Source organism: Pseudophryne corroboree, chromosome 5 (genome assembly GCF_028390025.1).
Source record: "Pseudophryne corroboree isolate aPseCor3 chromosome 5, aPseCor3.hap2, whole genome shotgun sequence".
NCBI lineage: Eukaryota > Metazoa > Chordata > Amphibia > Anura > Myobatrachidae > Pseudophryne > Pseudophryne corroboree.
In genome coordinates, this window is record NC_086448.1 from 117,287,852 (window position 1) to 117,304,129 (window position 16,278).

Genomic DNA, 16,278 nt, shown 5'->3' on the forward strand with positions numbered 1-16,278 from the left:
TTTACATTTAAATTTTTTTTTTTTTTTGGGGGGGGGGGGATGGAAATTCCATGATTATCCAGATTACACATGCGCCTATCCCTGGCCCAGCAAAGTGGTGTTACCTGACTGCTGTCAGACAGTAACGCTGAGGCATTGCAGCTGTCCGGACATAGGCCCTCATTCCGAGTCGTTCGCTCGGTATATTTCATCGCATCGCAGTGAAATTCCGCTTAGTACGCATGCGCAATATTCGCACTGCGACTGCGCCAAGTAATTTTACAATGAAGAAAGTATTTTTACTCACGGCTTTTTCTTCGCTCCGGCGATCGTAATGTGATTGACAGGAAATGGGTGTTACTGGGCGGAAACACGGCGTTTCAGGGGCGTGTGGACAAAAACGCTACCGTTTCCGGAAAAAACGCAGGGGTGGCCGTAGAAACGGAGGAGTGTCTGGGCGAACGCTGGGTGTGTTTGTGACGTCAAACCAGGAACGACAAGCACTGAACTGATCGCAGATGCCGAGTAAGTCTGAAGCTACTCTGAAACTGCTAAGTAGTTTGTAATCGCAATATTGCGAATACATCGGTCGCAATTTTAAGAAGCTAAGATTCACTCCCAGTAGGCGGCGGCTTAGCGTGTGTAACTCTGCTAAAATCGCCTTGCGAGCGATCAACTCGGAATAAGGGCCATTATTATTTTATTTTTTTATAATTGAAGGTGAAAGATGCACCTTTGTTAAACTTAGTGAAGATGCCGGTTGTTGAACTTTTACCTGAGGGGCTGGAAAGTGGGTACTGATGTAAGGTTTTGGGGGATGGGGGCAGCAGGCTGAAGCTTTGCCTAGGGTGTCCCTATTTGTTAAAAGTATGCCTATTTAGAGCATCCTGGAGCGAGTTCTAAGGGTCACAATGAAGAGAAATTTGTCCAACAGGTACTTCAAAGAATTCACTAACAATTAATTTTTTTATTTTGACATCAAGTGGCTATGTGGCGATACAAATCACTTGAAGAGTCCCAATGGGTCTTCCATTGTGGTCAACAACAGTTTTTATTTGAAGGACAACATTCTTTATATAGAAGGATGATTAGCCAGCACATGGTCAGGTTGAATAGCCAGTACATAGTTCTTAAATTAAATTAAAAATCACCATCAACATTTGCATAAGGCAATTACCCCAGTGATTAGGGAATAACTCAAAAATATACTGGTAGGTTCATTTGAATACTTACAATTTCCCGGCTGACGGGATGCCGGCTGTCGATATCCCGACGGCGCCATCCTGCCGGCAGTGGGGCGAGCTCTAAGAGTCCCCTTGCGGGCTCGGTGGCTCGCTGTGCACCCACGAGTGGGAATAACCCTGGTGTGCTGGGATTCCGGTTGTTGGTTTTGTCGGTTATCGCGATTTCGGCATCGGTATCCTAAACGCCGGGATCCCGACAGCCGGCATTTTAACTGCAACTCGGTTAATTGGCTTCCAACAAAAATGAATCATAGTATGTAAGTGTGTGTATGTACATGGGCAGACTAGATGGGCCAAGTGGTTCTTATCTGCCGTCACATTCCATGTTTCTATGTTTTTATTTGGATTGGACTCTGGTTATATGTTTTATGTATTGTGTTTATGTACAGTATGTCTTTGTATACTGGTATTAGGGGAATTCAGTAGATATTATTATAACCATGGGACCATTATTATCCCGTTTTTTTTTACACATGAATATTTGAAATAAATGAATCCATATTAATTATAAATCTATCTGCTATGGTTTCTTTATGTTGTAAGTGCTGGGAGTGCCCCTATACATTTGCTATTAGTATCATATGTTTTATGTGTATGTTATTTGTGAGATGACGACCTAAGTGAAAATAAAATTCCATGCAAGTCATTCTTGCTTTATTATTTTCCAGCATGTGATCTAGTCCCTAAGTACCTGGTAACAGAAATTTATTTTATGCCAGTCAGGGCCTCCAGGTGCCTTTTATTGACAATGAAATGTACACCAAGCTATATAAGTAGGGCAGCATCAGTTTCCTATATACCTTCTTAAGTTTCACTATTAACGCACTAGGCGATATTTTAAACAATATTGCTCATTTTCACCCTTCTGAGTGATATAATTTGTGATATTGCCCAGTGTGTATGCTACAAACGATGCACGCTTCCACAGGTCGTTATTGTCCCCCTCCGACGCCTGTACATGCAGTATAATTTGTACTTATTGTCCAAAACTGCATGTATGGGCCAGCGACAGCATGACGTCACTGAACGATATCATTAGCGATATCGTACAGTGTGTACGCACTATGGGGGTAATTCCAAGTTGATCGCAGCAGGATTTTTGATAGCAATTGGGCAAAACCATGTGCACTGCAGGGGAGGCAGATATAACATGTGCAGAAACAGTTAGATTTGGGTGGGTTATTTTATTTCTGTGCAGGGTAAATACTGGCTGCTTTATTTTTACACTGCAAATTAGATTGCAGATTGAACACACCCCACCCAAATCTAACTCTCTCTGCACACGTTATATCTGCCTCCCCTGCAGTGCACATGGTTTTGCCCAATTGCTAACAAAAATCCTGATGCGATCAACTTGGAATTACCCCCTATATTGGCCGCTCAGGAGGGTAGGAAAAACACTGGACGATGTCGATCACGGAGCGTATAGTCAAGTGTGTACCCAGCTTAAGATGCTTTAGTTGGAGGGAGCAGTTTGTTAGCTTCTACAGGGCTGAATCAGTGAAAACAAACTCTGATTAGCACATATTACAAATCGGCAGCATTTGAGGTTTGTCCTTGGTATGGAGTAGGGGTCATGATGACACAATTGTGGCACAACGCGCCCCATCTACAGTCGATTGCAAGTATGATTTCGAACAAACACCATCATCTCCAAAAGAAAATTGTGGACACAGTACTTTTGAGCGTGCCACTTCCTCTAGTTGTGTTCCTAGCAGATCTGAAATGCTGGTATCCTCCAGTCTTTCTTCTCCCACTAAAACCCAACACACCAGTGCAGGGGGTGTGGTGAGCAGTGAAGGGTGGGTGTTGGGTGGGGCATGATCACATGATTCTCAAGCCTAGGGCCGTTTGTCGACAACTTGGCTCCCAGTGAGAACAGTAAACGCCCCCTCGACATTTAAAATGTCAATATTTGTGGGTGCCCCCAAAGAGGGGACGTGAGTGACCTTGCCAAACTGGGCGTGTTCTCGCTAAAATGGGCGTGTTCTCGCTAAATGGATGTGGTCTCGCTAATTCTGACGCCAGTGCAACGTCTGCCGCAGCCTAGTCTACATACTAGTGCTCTGTGATCCTAGTTTCCAGAGTAACTCTTGTTCCTGGTTCCTGAAGTTCTTGCAATTTCGTTATTGGAGTCTTCACTTGTCTAAGCTCATACATTCATAGCCTGTAAGTCCAACTGCCAACACCCCTCCGCCACAGACGCCTCCGTTACTGTTCCAGTCTGTGAGAGTCCAGCTCAGTCCCAGATCACGGTATACCGGTGTAATCATCTCGGACCAGCTGATCTGGCACCGTCCTCATTTCTTCTTTATCTTTGCTCTCAAATATAACCCTCTACATGCGAAGGAACTTTATATAGCCAGTTCGCTTCCATCTCGAATAGACCATCTCCCAGTCTGAACTCAGGGGTACATTTACTAAGCATTGATAAGAGCGGAGACGTGAGCCATCAACCAATCAGCAGCTCTGTATAATTTTATAATATGCAAATTATAAATGTTACTTCAGTGGCGATTGGTTGCCATGGGCAACTTCTCCACTGGCTCACTTCTCCACTTTTATCACTGCTTAGTAAATGTCCCCCTCAGTCCAGTAAATCCTGTTTCAACCAACACCTTTGAGGCCAATAAGAACTTGGTCCAGTCCACCCACTTCCATCCCGGTGAGTCCGCCTCCAAACCTGAACCCAATCACCAGCCCCAGCTAGAACCTTACTGACATTTGATAAGTACCCCTAAGTTACATAGTACACAAGGAGAGACAATGGGGGTAATCCCAAGTTGACCGCAGCAGGAAATTTTTTAGCAGTTGGGCAAAACCATGTGCACTGCAGGGGGGGGGGGGGCAGATATAACATTTTCAGAGAGAGTTAGATTTGGGTGGGGTATTTTGTTTCTGTGCAGGGTAAATACTGGCTGCTTTATTTTTACACTGCAATTTAGATTGCAGATTGAACTCACCACACCCAAATCTATCTCTCTCTGCACATGTTATATCTGCCTCCCCTGCAGTGCACATGGTTTTGCCCAACTGCTAACAAAGTTCCTGCTGCGATCAACTCAGAATTACCCCCAATGGTCTGCCCAGCAATACCCACAAAGTGATTAAAGTTCCATTGGTGCCACCGCCTTCCCTCCTATGCTCTCCTAATCAGGTAGTAGCAGTGATGCGCTGTCAGCAAGCAGCACTGTAGAGGAACAGCTCATCTCGATTGTCAATTATCATTAGCGGCACGCACAATGCGGAGCTATCTCATATGGCTAACATTAGAAGAAAGGAGAACATGGAAAAAAAGCAATACTAGCCTGTGACTCCACTGCAAGATTGCTAATAACAGCTCAATCACCCCGGTGACAGGCCCTTTTTAAAGGTTAAATAAGCCTTATCAATGCAGAATAGGTATCCTCTCATAGCACTTGCTGAGGAATGTGTACCTGCAGAGGAAACACAATGGCTGCTAGGTAATAATAAATGTGTTCTTTCTCAGTAAGAGTGTATCTGAACAGCTATCACAGAGGATTCCTATTAATTCCAGAACGAAAAAAGCAATATAAAGAAGGCTGTCTCAGGTAATACAGTACGCCCTTTACAGAGGAATAGAGGTTGTGTCTAGGATTAGTGTGACAGCAGAAATTGCATTACTGTATCTAAAACCACTACTGGTGAATGTTATCAAAAAGGATACACATTATAATTATTATTATCCTTTATTTATATGGCGCCACATGGGATCTGTAGCGCCCAATCACAGAGTTAACAAATAAGCAAACCATGAAGACAGTGACTTACAGTTCAATACAATACAGGACAAGTACCGGGTATATAAACATAGCTGCGTCAGTAAACAGCACTGAAATGAGTATCAGGGTATCAGAAAACCGAGGGATTTTGTGCCATCAAAGGGAGTATTGAAAAGAAGATAGGTTAAGTAAGAGACGTAAAAGCACCTGAGGGAAGAGGACCCTGCTCGTGAGAGCTTACATTCTAAAGGGGAGGGGCAGACAGACATGGATGACACAGATGGCGTAGAAAGTGAGCGTGGGCCACAGAAGGCTTAGGATGAGAGACGGCTGGGTTTGGTGAAGAAGTGGGTCTTGAGAGCCCGTTTGAAGTTTTGTAGAGAGGTGGAGAGAACCATGACAGTACCGTCTCAGGGACGGAGCGCTTATACAGCACATACAGCATTCTTATCATTACATGAGGTTTTGAAACAGTGAGTAAAAGAATGACTTCTCTGTGACTCTTCTACATGACCAATCAGATGAGTTATTACAGCTGTGGTTGACCTTCAGATTCATTGATTGACTATTTGGCTGTGTATGCCCTCCTGCAACAACAATGTAATACATTGCAGTTATGGCTGCTCTTACACTGATGTTTTATAGCAACAAAGAAATGTTGGTTATTTTAATTATCCTTGTGTGTGACAAGTATATGCTCTGAATTGGATAGAGTTGTATTATTCTATTGATACCTATGGAAACGATATAATAAATAGATGCACATATATGGGGACAGATGTCTTTGCACAGATGAAAATAGTGAGTTTTAGCATAGCGCGCAAGTGCAGATGCCAATTATCATATATTTTTGCACATCTCCGTACTATACTGATTTTGGATTTTTGCTGGATTTGTCTAGTGTAAAATGGGCATTTTGTCGTGGGAACGGGGTGGTGACAATGTGATCGCACAGACTCTTCTGTCTTGTCGGAGTGTCGAAGGGTGTAGCTTGAATGTCATGCTGTGTACAGGGAAGGGAATCCTGTGACAGATAAGGAAAGGAAGCCTTTACCAGAAGGGGAAGGAGAGCCTATCTAAGATGGGGAAGGGGAGCCTGTACCAGACAGGGAAGGGGAACCTGTCCAAGATGCCGAAGCGGAGCCTGTCAACGATGAGGAAGGGGAACCTGTACCAGACGGGGAAGGGGAGCTTGGATCAGACAGAGAAGGGGAGCCTGTACCAGACGGGGAAGGGGAGCCTGTACCAGACGGGGAAGGGGAGCTTGGATCAGACAGAGAAGGGGAGCCTGTACCAGACGGGGAAGGGGAGCCTGTACCAGACGGGGAAGGGGAGCCTGTACCAGACGGGGAAGGGGAGCTTGGATCAGACAGAGAAGGGGAGCCTGTACCAGGCGGGGAAGGGGAGCCTGTACCAGATGGATCTCTTGCAAGGAGCTGGTCTCCACAGTGGCCATTTTTTACCTGGTGTTTTGCATATGTGCAGTGGGGATAATCTCCGGAAACATGGCTGCGGCGCCATTTTCCCAGAGACATGCTCACCACCTAGTGCTCAGAGTCACTGCCGCTGCCTACTAGAGAGCAGGGGGCCCAGTTGGAGGCTGCACTCAGGCTCCCTCCTCTCGTTATACGCCCATTTCCAGTACTAGTTTTACCTATACTTGCCAGGGTTTGGGGCTGTCTGCTAGTGGCAAGAGGTCTGTACTCCCCTTATCAAGTCCAGTATTTCTTTCTCTTACACACAGGACTTAATCAGATTTTTTTCGGTCCATGCCTCCTGTGCTATCATCCTCCTTCCGCCACAGCCGCTCAGCTGGGATCCGATTCCATTTTACATGTGTTATTTTCCCTCTGAGAAATACCGAGCTGTCTGGTATTCCCCTAGGTTCTTGGCACAACGCTGGGTGATGTATCTGTTCTAAATTACACAGAGCACCATAGAATTTTTATACCTACAGATTAGCTGCCTCTTCCCATGCTGAGAAACTGAGGGTGAAATGGATATTTTTAAGGCTGATTTTAAATATAAAAAGTACCTATTTCTTCCCAGATAATTGACTTGGACAGTGGCAATTGTTCATTTCTGCATAGTATACACATTCTGACCACCACCGTTTGCCAGTAATAATATTTGTGTAGAACTGTCTCTGTATCCAATTATAAAAGTGGAATTGACACATTTTCTTTTGTTGTAAAACGTTTTTTTTTTTTCCTTAACACCAAATCTTTGGTGACCATAAAGCTACGCGTAGAATTTGTCAGTAAGGCACAAACATGATCCAGGGAGGGCATTAGAGCTAACGTGCAGGCAAATCCTCCAAAACAGTGCAGCAACCAATAGCAACCGGATATACAGTTGCTGTTATTTTCAAATCTGTACTAAATATATAACAGTGAGAATCTGCTGGCTATTACTTTTACAGAAATTATCTACAGTTTAAGAAAATTGGAAATAACTCTAGAACTTTATTTATTATAAGGGCTAGATTTTTTTTAAAGTGATAAATACATAATTTGTATCAGCGGTTTATTATAAATTACATATATATATATATATATATATATTATACTTGGGATTCGGCACTCACAACAAACTCTGTCACCATTTGGGGTGCTCTTTAGAGTAGACCAGTGGTTCTCAAACTCGGTCCTCAGGACCCCACACAGTGCATATTTTGCAGGTAACCCAGCAAGTGCACAGGTGTATTAATTACTAACTGACACATTTTAAAAGGTCCACAGGTGAAGTGAATTATGTCACTTGTGATTCTGTGAGGAGACCTGCAAAACATGCACTGTGTGGGGTCCTGAAGACCGATTTTGAGAACCTGTGGAGTAGACAGATGTCATCTGCTTACCCTTACTATATCCACGAAATCCACTTAAATAGTGAAAGAAAGGCACTCTCCTTTTTTTTGTAGAAAGTTATTATTTGTCTTTATTGCATACAGGTTGATTCTGCTAATTATCAATTGCCAACGTTTCGATTCGCTTCAAGAATCTTTTTCAAGGCATCTTTGTACATTGATTATATACACACTAAAAAAAATAACAGAAAAAATACACACTAAGAAACAAAACTCACTATGAGCATCAATGTGCCTCCCAGGCTCCAATAATATAGGTCTTATCCAGCAAATACAACAGCATAATACTTTGCATACCTCCCAACATGACCCTCTCCAGGAGGGACACAACGCTCTGCTCCTGGACTTCCCTCTTAATTTATGATTGCCATCACCTGTGCTAAAACACCTTTCTTATACATTTACCTGTTCAAAACAGGTGATGGCAATCATAAATTAAGAGAAAGTCCAGAAGCAGAGCATTGTGTCCCTCCTGGAGAGGGTCATGTTGGGAGGTATGCTTTGGCACCATATTAGTTGAATAATAATAATCAATGTATCATTATACATATTGGGGGTAATTCTGAGTTGATCGCAGCAGGAACTTTGTTAGCAGTTGGGTAAAACCATGTGCACTGCAGGGGAGGCAGATGTAACATGTGCGGAGAGAGTTAGATTTGCACAGGGGACACCCTTACCATCTATTACATATATAGTAGGTGCCATGGATACCACTTCATGATGTGCATTTTAGTGTAGTTAGTGCACCTAGATAGAGAAAAGGAAAAGAGGTGAATTGATTCCCACTGTTCAAGAGTAACGGTACGCTGTAGGTCACTTTCCCATTTCTGGTGCACAAGATACTTATATGTCAGGTCAAGGGATGTATTAAGCGGTACCAGTAGGATATAGCACAGTGGGAGGAGGTTGTAAATAGCCTAGCTATAATTTGGTTTGGGGTATAAGAAATGCAGCAGGGGTAGTAGTTGCTTGGTCATCCCAATTTCTATGTTGAAGGTAGTTAAACCAGGCTGAGGGACCTAAGTTACAATTTTGTACAGAGGTCAGGGAAGGGTTGAATAGAGGATGGGGAAAATAATTCTGCTTAAGAAGTGACACCTATGTACAACCACTAGGAGGCATGGAGATGTGGCAGTAGTCTATCTACGACCTTAAAGGATAGGGTTCTGGTAGAGAGGGCAAAATCAAAATGAATTGTGAGGTTGGCGTCCCAAACCTTCGTAATATCTAAAGCAGCTGCAGGAAGCAACAGACGTTTGTCCATTTTTTTCAATTAATATTTTTTGCTGGTGCCATCGACAGATTCTTCATAAGCTTTCCCATGTTTTACTGTTACCCTAGAAAGCCTGTGTGCCTCTAGGTGCTGGATTAGGCTTCATCTGACCTTTGCTCCATATTTTCATTACCTTTTGTATGTACGATTTTCTCCATACAACCAGTGGCTCTGTACCCTGCCATAACGCAGGTGTCCTAAGGTGAGGTCAAGGAAGACAGATATGGAAGAAGTACCTACACATAATAGTGAAATTCTGTATATAGTATGTAAGAAGACATTTACTGTACTATAAGAGAGTTGTGCGATTTGCTGTTGAGCCTTTGTAGTTTGTGCATATCCTTCTTTGGTTGCTCTAGAACTCGGGAAGACACCGTATTGAAATAAGCCGCTGTTGATATTGAGCGGCAGTGTAACAGGTGACACGCTGAGTGCCATTTACACCACTCAGAAGCACAGATAAGTCGCATTATTGTACTTCACAGAGTTGTGAGTAGTACTAAGAGTCTGATAAGTGTGTTGACACATTGGCATGTGCAGCAAGTTGGCACCTGCAGCCTGGTAAGTTCAGCAAACAAGTCCCAGTACGTTTTAATTTCCTAACCCACAATTATACTGTGCTACAATGCTGGTTACTGTTTTTGTTACCTGGAATCCATCTATAGATCACTTTATTGCAACGTGTGTCACCCACCCTGACAATTTGTGCATCTCCTCTTTATGCACGTCTCTAGTGAGAAGGATAATGACAGGGACAAGAAGCCAGGACAGATCTTTATTCTCCAGCTACAAAATGCCTCTTTCTCTTCTCTCTTCATCCACAGGCTGTGCAGTGCATGCTGGCCTCACTTCACTCAGAGCTTGACATTCAAAGGTACTTGATGAAAATTGAATCCTCTCAGAGAGTTAGTACATTATTCCTTTCTGTGTTTTACTGTATTTCTTAAGGCATGAGATTTTCATGTCTAACCGCGTGGAGTTTGCCGTGAGAATGCAGCCGCTAAAACGGGGGGAGGTTTGCATGAATTACAGCAAAGGGTGATTTTAAGTGAAAGTGAGTGATGGCATGTACTCACTGTGCAGTTCCGGTACTAAGTGTAGTCAGTGACTCACAGGGCGCCCTGAGACGACATGGACCTCACACATACTGACTGTGTAGGGATCGTCCACCAGCACTGCATTTAGGTGCAATCTTGCACGGGACTGTCTGAGGTAAGTTAGACAATGAACGTGTCCACTTTTTGTTGTTGCGGTTTACTGCACATTTTGACCTAAACACACACAGTATTAGTGAATGAGTCTTTGCCTAGGAGTCAGATATAGCGTGGATAGGTGGCAACTCCAGGTTTCCGCTGGGAAGGTTCTGTTTCCTGACCACAAACTATAGTCCACTGAAGGAGAATGCATACTATAGTCCACCGACTTGCTCGGCCACTTCTGTAACTCTCCACTTGTGTTCTCTGGAAGCCTCTCCCTAATTCCAGTGACAGACTGGGCAGAGGAAAGAAGCTATCCATGGAAGTCTTCAGCTCCTTTTCTTAAGTTATCATGACGAAAATCAGACTGAGTTGTGTAATCAAAGATCCAATGAGCCAGCCTTGAGTTTGTTTAATTAAGTGTGCATGTTTGTAGAGCGAAAGTATTATGCCTGGCATGTGTAGCATGTTGGGGATTAGCAATATGGGGGGCCTGTATTCATCCAGAGGAAAGGAAATCCCCAACTTCTTACTACTGCAACACTATACTCCGTCACTACAGACAGGTGAGCTGGGATATAACCATCCTGTCACTACATACAGGTAAGCTGGGATATAACCATCCTGTCACTACAGACAGGTGAGCTGGGATATAACCATCCTGTCACTACAGACAGGTGAGCTGGGATATAACCATCCTGTCACTACAGACAAGTGAGCTGGGATATAACCATCCTGTCACTACAGTCAGGTGAGGTGGGATATAACCATCCTGTCACTACATACAGGTAAGCTGGGATATAACCATCCTGTCACTACAGACAGGTGAGCTGGGATATAACCATCCTGTCACTACAGACAGGTGAGCTGGGATATAACCATCCTGTCACTACAGACAGGTGAGCTGGGATATAACCATCCTGTCACTACAGTCAGGTGAGCTGGGATATAATCATCCTGTCACTACAGTCAGGTGAGCTGGGATATAACCATCCTGTCACTACAGACAGGTGAGCTGGGATATAACCATCCTGTCACTACAGACAGGTGAGCTGGGCTATAACCATCCTGTCACTACAGACCGGTGAGCTGGGATATAACCATCCTGTCACTACATACAGGTAAGCTGGGATATAACCATCCTGTCACTACATACAGGTAAGCTGGGATATAACCATCCTGTCATAGAAACATAGAAACATAGAATTTGTCGGCAGATAAGAACTACTTGGCCCATCTAGTCTGCCCCTTTTTTTTTTTTACATTATTTTTATCTCTAACCTTATTTGATCCTTATTTCTTTTTAAGGATATCCTTATGTATATCCCATGCATGTTTAAATTGCTCTACTGTCTTAGCCTCTACCACCTCTGATGGGAGGCTATTCCACTTGTCCACTACCCTTTCTGTGAAGTAATTTTTCTGCAAATTTCCCCTGAACCTCCCCCCCTCCAGTCTCAGTGCATGTCCTCGTGTCCTATTGCTTCTCTTCATTTGGAGAATGCTTCCCTCCTGGACTTTGTTAAAACCCTTGATATATTTGAAAGTTTCTATCATGTCCCCCCTTTCCCTTCTCTGCTCCAAACTATACATATTGAGATTTCTTAGTCTTTCTGGGTATGTATTGTGATGTAGACCATGCACCATTTTAGTTGCCCTTCTTTGTACAGTTTCTAATGAATTAATATCCTTTTGAAGATATGGCTTCCAGAATTTAACACAGTATTCTACATGAGGCCGTACCAATGACCTATACAGTGGCATTATTACTTCTTTCTTTCTGCTGCTGTTTCCTCTCCCAATGCAGCCAAGCATCTGACTAGCCTTTCTCATTGCTTTGTTACATTGCTTACCTGCCTTTAGGTCATCTGAAATAGTGACTCCTAGATCCCTTTCCTCCTCAGTAGTTTCCAGTATAGTGCCATTAATACTATATTTAGCCTTTGGATTTTTGAGACCCAAGTGCATGATTTTGCATTTTTTCATTAAACTGTAATTGCCACACTCTTGACCATTCCTCTAGTCTACCTAGATCCTCAATCATTTGTTTTACCCCACCTGGTTTGTCTACCCTGTTGCATACCTTTGTGTCATCTGCAAAAAGGCATACTTTCCCTTTAATGCCATTTGCAATGTCACCAATAAAGATATTAAAAAGCACTGGTCCAAGTACAGATCCCTGGGGTACTCCACTGGTAACATTTCCTTCCTGTGAATGCACTCCATTTACCACAACTCTCTGTTTTCTATCCTTCAACCAAGATCTTATCCATTCAATAATCCTAATATCCAATCCCAAACTTTCAAGTTTATTTAGCAGTCTGCAATGTGGAACAGTGTCAAAAGCCTTACTAAAGTCTAGATAAGCTATATCCATGGCTCCACCTTTATCCATCACTTTAGTCACACAGTCAAAAAAGTCAATAAGATTTGTTTGACATGATCTCCCCCCAGTGAATCCATGCTGTTTGGGATCCTGTAAATTGCCGGATTTTAGATAATCTACAACTCTTTCTTTTGAGAGTGTTTCCATCAATTTCCCTACTACTGATGTAAGACTCACTGGTCTGTAGTTGTTTGCCTCTTCCTTGCTTCCACTTTTGTACAGTGGGACTACGTTTGCTCTTTTCCAGTCCTCTGGAATTACTCCTGTAGCTAATGACTGGTTGAATAATTCTGTCAATGGTGCTACCAGCACCTCTTTAAGTTCTTTTAGTATCCTTGGATGTATCCCATCTGGCCCCATAGATTTGTCCACTTTCAGCTTTGAGAGTTCTGTTAGGACCTTGTCCTTTGTAAATGTACTTGTTTAATTTTTCTGAATATCCGTGCAACTTAACTGTGGCCCCTTCCCCTCTCTTTCAGTAGTAAATACTGAGCAAAAATAATTATTAAGATGATCTGCTATTAAATTGTCTCCCTCAACAAGACTCCCAGTGTCTGTCTTTAGTTTTATTGTTCTGCCTTTTGTTTTTCTCCTTTCGCTTATATACCTAAAAAAAGTTTTGCCTCCTTTACCCACTGACTGGGCCATTTTCTCCTCAGCTTGTGCCTTTGCACATCTGATTACCTTCTTAAGGTCCGTACACACTTAACGATAAAATGAGCGACGTCGCTCATTTTCCCCCTCCTTGAGCGACGTCGCTCATTTTATCGTCAAATGTGTATGCCGCCAGCGACGACCGATGCGTGGCCACGCGGGTCGGCAACGATCGTCGCTGTCGGTAGGGCATGCATGAAAGATGTGGACTGTCGTCCACGACCTTCATGCAGGGCGGGCGGGGGCGTGACGTCACTGAGCGATATGAGCAGTCATATCGCTCAGTGTGTATAGTCGGCCGCCGGCCGACCGGCCCGGGAGGGGGAAACATTAGACGAATGTGTATGGGCCTTAAGTCTCCTTCTGTCTAACAAGATATAAATATTTGTCTTCATTATTTTGTGTCTGCTTATATTTCCTAAAAGCCATCTTTTTTGCTTTCACAATATTTGCTACTTCTTTTGCAAACCACACCGGCTTCCTTTTCCTTGTGTTTTTCCTAACACTTTTGATACAAAGGTCTGTTGCCTTTAATATTGTACATTTTTATGTTTCCCACCTCTCCTGCACTGCTTCCAAGTTTGTCCACTCTGCCAAAGAATCACTTACACATTTTCCCATCCCTACAAAATTAGTCTTCCTAAATTCCAACACCTTTGTTTTTGTATGGGATGAGTCAGTCTCTGTCTTTATGCTGAACCATACTGCTTGATAATCACTGGATCCCAGGTTTTCACCCACTTTTACGTTCGATATTCTGTCTCCATTTGTAAGTATTAAGTCTAATATTGCGTCTTTCCGAGTGGGCTCCCTCACCAGTTGGTGGAGGGATGCTCCCTGAAGGGAATGTAAAATGTCCTTACTTCTAATGGCACTAGCAACAGACACCTCCCAGTTTACATCAGGAAGATTAAAGTCTCCCATGATTATTACCTCTCCTTTTAATGCCATTTTAGTTATGTCCTGCAATAGGTTCTTGTCGAGTTCCTTTTCCTGACCTGGTGGCCTGTATATCACGCCAATACGAATAATCGACTTTTCCCCTGTTTCTATGGTCACCCAAAGGGCCTCAGTTTTTTCTTCAATACTTTGTATTAATGTAGTATTTATGCTTTTTTTTTTACATACATTGCTACCGATCCTCCGATTTTTCCAATTCTGTCCTTCCTAAATAAAGTATATCCCGGTATAGCTATGTCCCAGTCATGATTTTCATTGTACCATGACTCTGTAATTGCCACAATGTCTAGATCATCCCTTGTCATTATAGCAATTAGTTCTGGGATTTTATTTCCTAAGCTCCTAGCATTTGCACACATAGCTTTTAGAGTTTTGTTTGTGCTTTTTCTGTTCCTAGCTATGTTCTTCTCTCTTCCTATTTTTATTTGGTTTTGATCTGAATTATCTTCTGTTGCTGTGGATATGCTTCCTATTTCCTTTGCCTGCAGAAACAATACCTCTGTGTTGGGGGAGCAGCTTTCTTTATTCCTGTTTGGTTTACTGCCCCCCTCTGTTAGTTAAAATAGTTCTTGATGAAGCATCCAAACTGTTCAGTTAGTATTCTCGTTCCCCTTGAAAATGGGTGCAGGCCGTCACTTTTATATAGGCTCCTATCTTGCCAGATGGTGTGACTGTGGCCTATAAATCCAAATCTCTCCTCCTTGCGCCATGTCCTTAGCCAAACATTGAAGTTTCTGATGCAATAAGTTTTGTCTTCCCCTCTGTGTACTGGCAATACTTCTGAAAAGGATACAGTGGTTGCCACCTGCTTCAGAGCAGTCCCTAACTTCCTAAATTCATCTTTTACGGCCATGAGTTCAGCATTTGCCAGGTCATTTGTCCCTAGGTGGACAATGACATCCACCTCCACATTTTTTCTTGCTGCCTTCACAATTCTTAGCATGCGCTCTTTATCCCTTGGAGCTGTGGCTCCAGGTAAGCACCTTACTTGTTTCTCTACTTCATTTGCATTTCCCAGATGTATTCCTCTAATGATGGAATCTCCCAAGAGAAGTGCAGTCCTTTTTGGAGATGCAATTTTCCTGTTCCATTTTCTGTTCCTATAGTTGGTAGAAGTCCCCATATACTCCTGTTTTGTAGTGCCTCTATTAGTTGTATCTTCCAGCCCTGCAATAGTAGCATATGAGTTTTGCAGTGTCACCGCTTGCGGGAGGTGTCTGTGTCCCTCTGGAAATCTCTGCCCTTAAGAGCCCACAGTAGTCCAGGCAGAATGTCTTCTGGTGGCTCTCTGAGGCAGTGGAGGCTTCAAAGACACAGACATCCTACAAATCTCAGCATGCAGTTTTGCTATCTCCTCCTTCAGCAGAGAAAATTGCTCATAGATTGGACAGCAGCCGAGTCTCCACAATGCCTCTTTCCAAACAAATGCTTTACATCCATTGCACTGCACAAGGCCAAACATTGTATCAGATGTTAATGGTATTGCAAATCTTTGTGTCACTTTTTGTGTATTATAAAACTCACCTTTTTCTGTATTCTAACTCACCTGCTGCTGTTTCAAACTCACTTAATAAGCCAAGCCTCACTTTAGAATGCAAGCCTCTCACAATGTCACTACAGACAGGTAAGCTGGGATATGACTGTCTATCTTTTTACTGTAGATCTGTTGGACCACACCCTCCCAGAACAATAGTGGACTGCCATTTGGGGCCCCCAAACATTGGCACAGTAGGGGTCCAAGTGAAAACAGTGTAAGCACCACTGTTCTCTGAAATGTTATCACAAAAGATGTAAATGCACCTGTTTGGCTAATTTTATTTAATTATGGATACTTTGGACAAATACTATAGACTACCAGTGGCAGATTTTATCTATGCAGCCCCCCCACCAGGTAAAATCCGCCACCCAGCTCAGTGTCAGTGAAGCCAGATGCTGTCCGTAACTGCACTGACTTCACTGTGACTGGCAGTAACTTCC

General features: G+C 43.1%; 1 protein-coding gene across 12 annotated transcripts in view; it reads left to right on the forward strand.

Annotated features, from left to right (window-relative positions):
• The window catches only part of KIAA1217 (KIAA1217 ortholog), a 1,254,604-nt gene that overhangs the window by 894,850 nt on the left and 343,476 nt on the right, over nucleotides 1–16,278 (forward strand). For 8 of the 12 annotated variants that reach the window (XM_063921607.1, XM_063921603.1, XM_063921600.1 and 5 more), the window contains one exon: nucleotides 9,930–10,010. The exons of 3 other annotated variants lie outside the window; for them this stretch is intronic. In XM_063921607.1, the coding sequence (XP_063777677.1) occupies nucleotides 9,930–10,010 (81 nt within the window). Of the gene's footprint in view, nucleotides 1–9,929; nucleotides 10,011–16,278 lie in introns of those variants that run through there. One more of the 12 variants, XM_063921611.1, reaches the window with a different exon arrangement.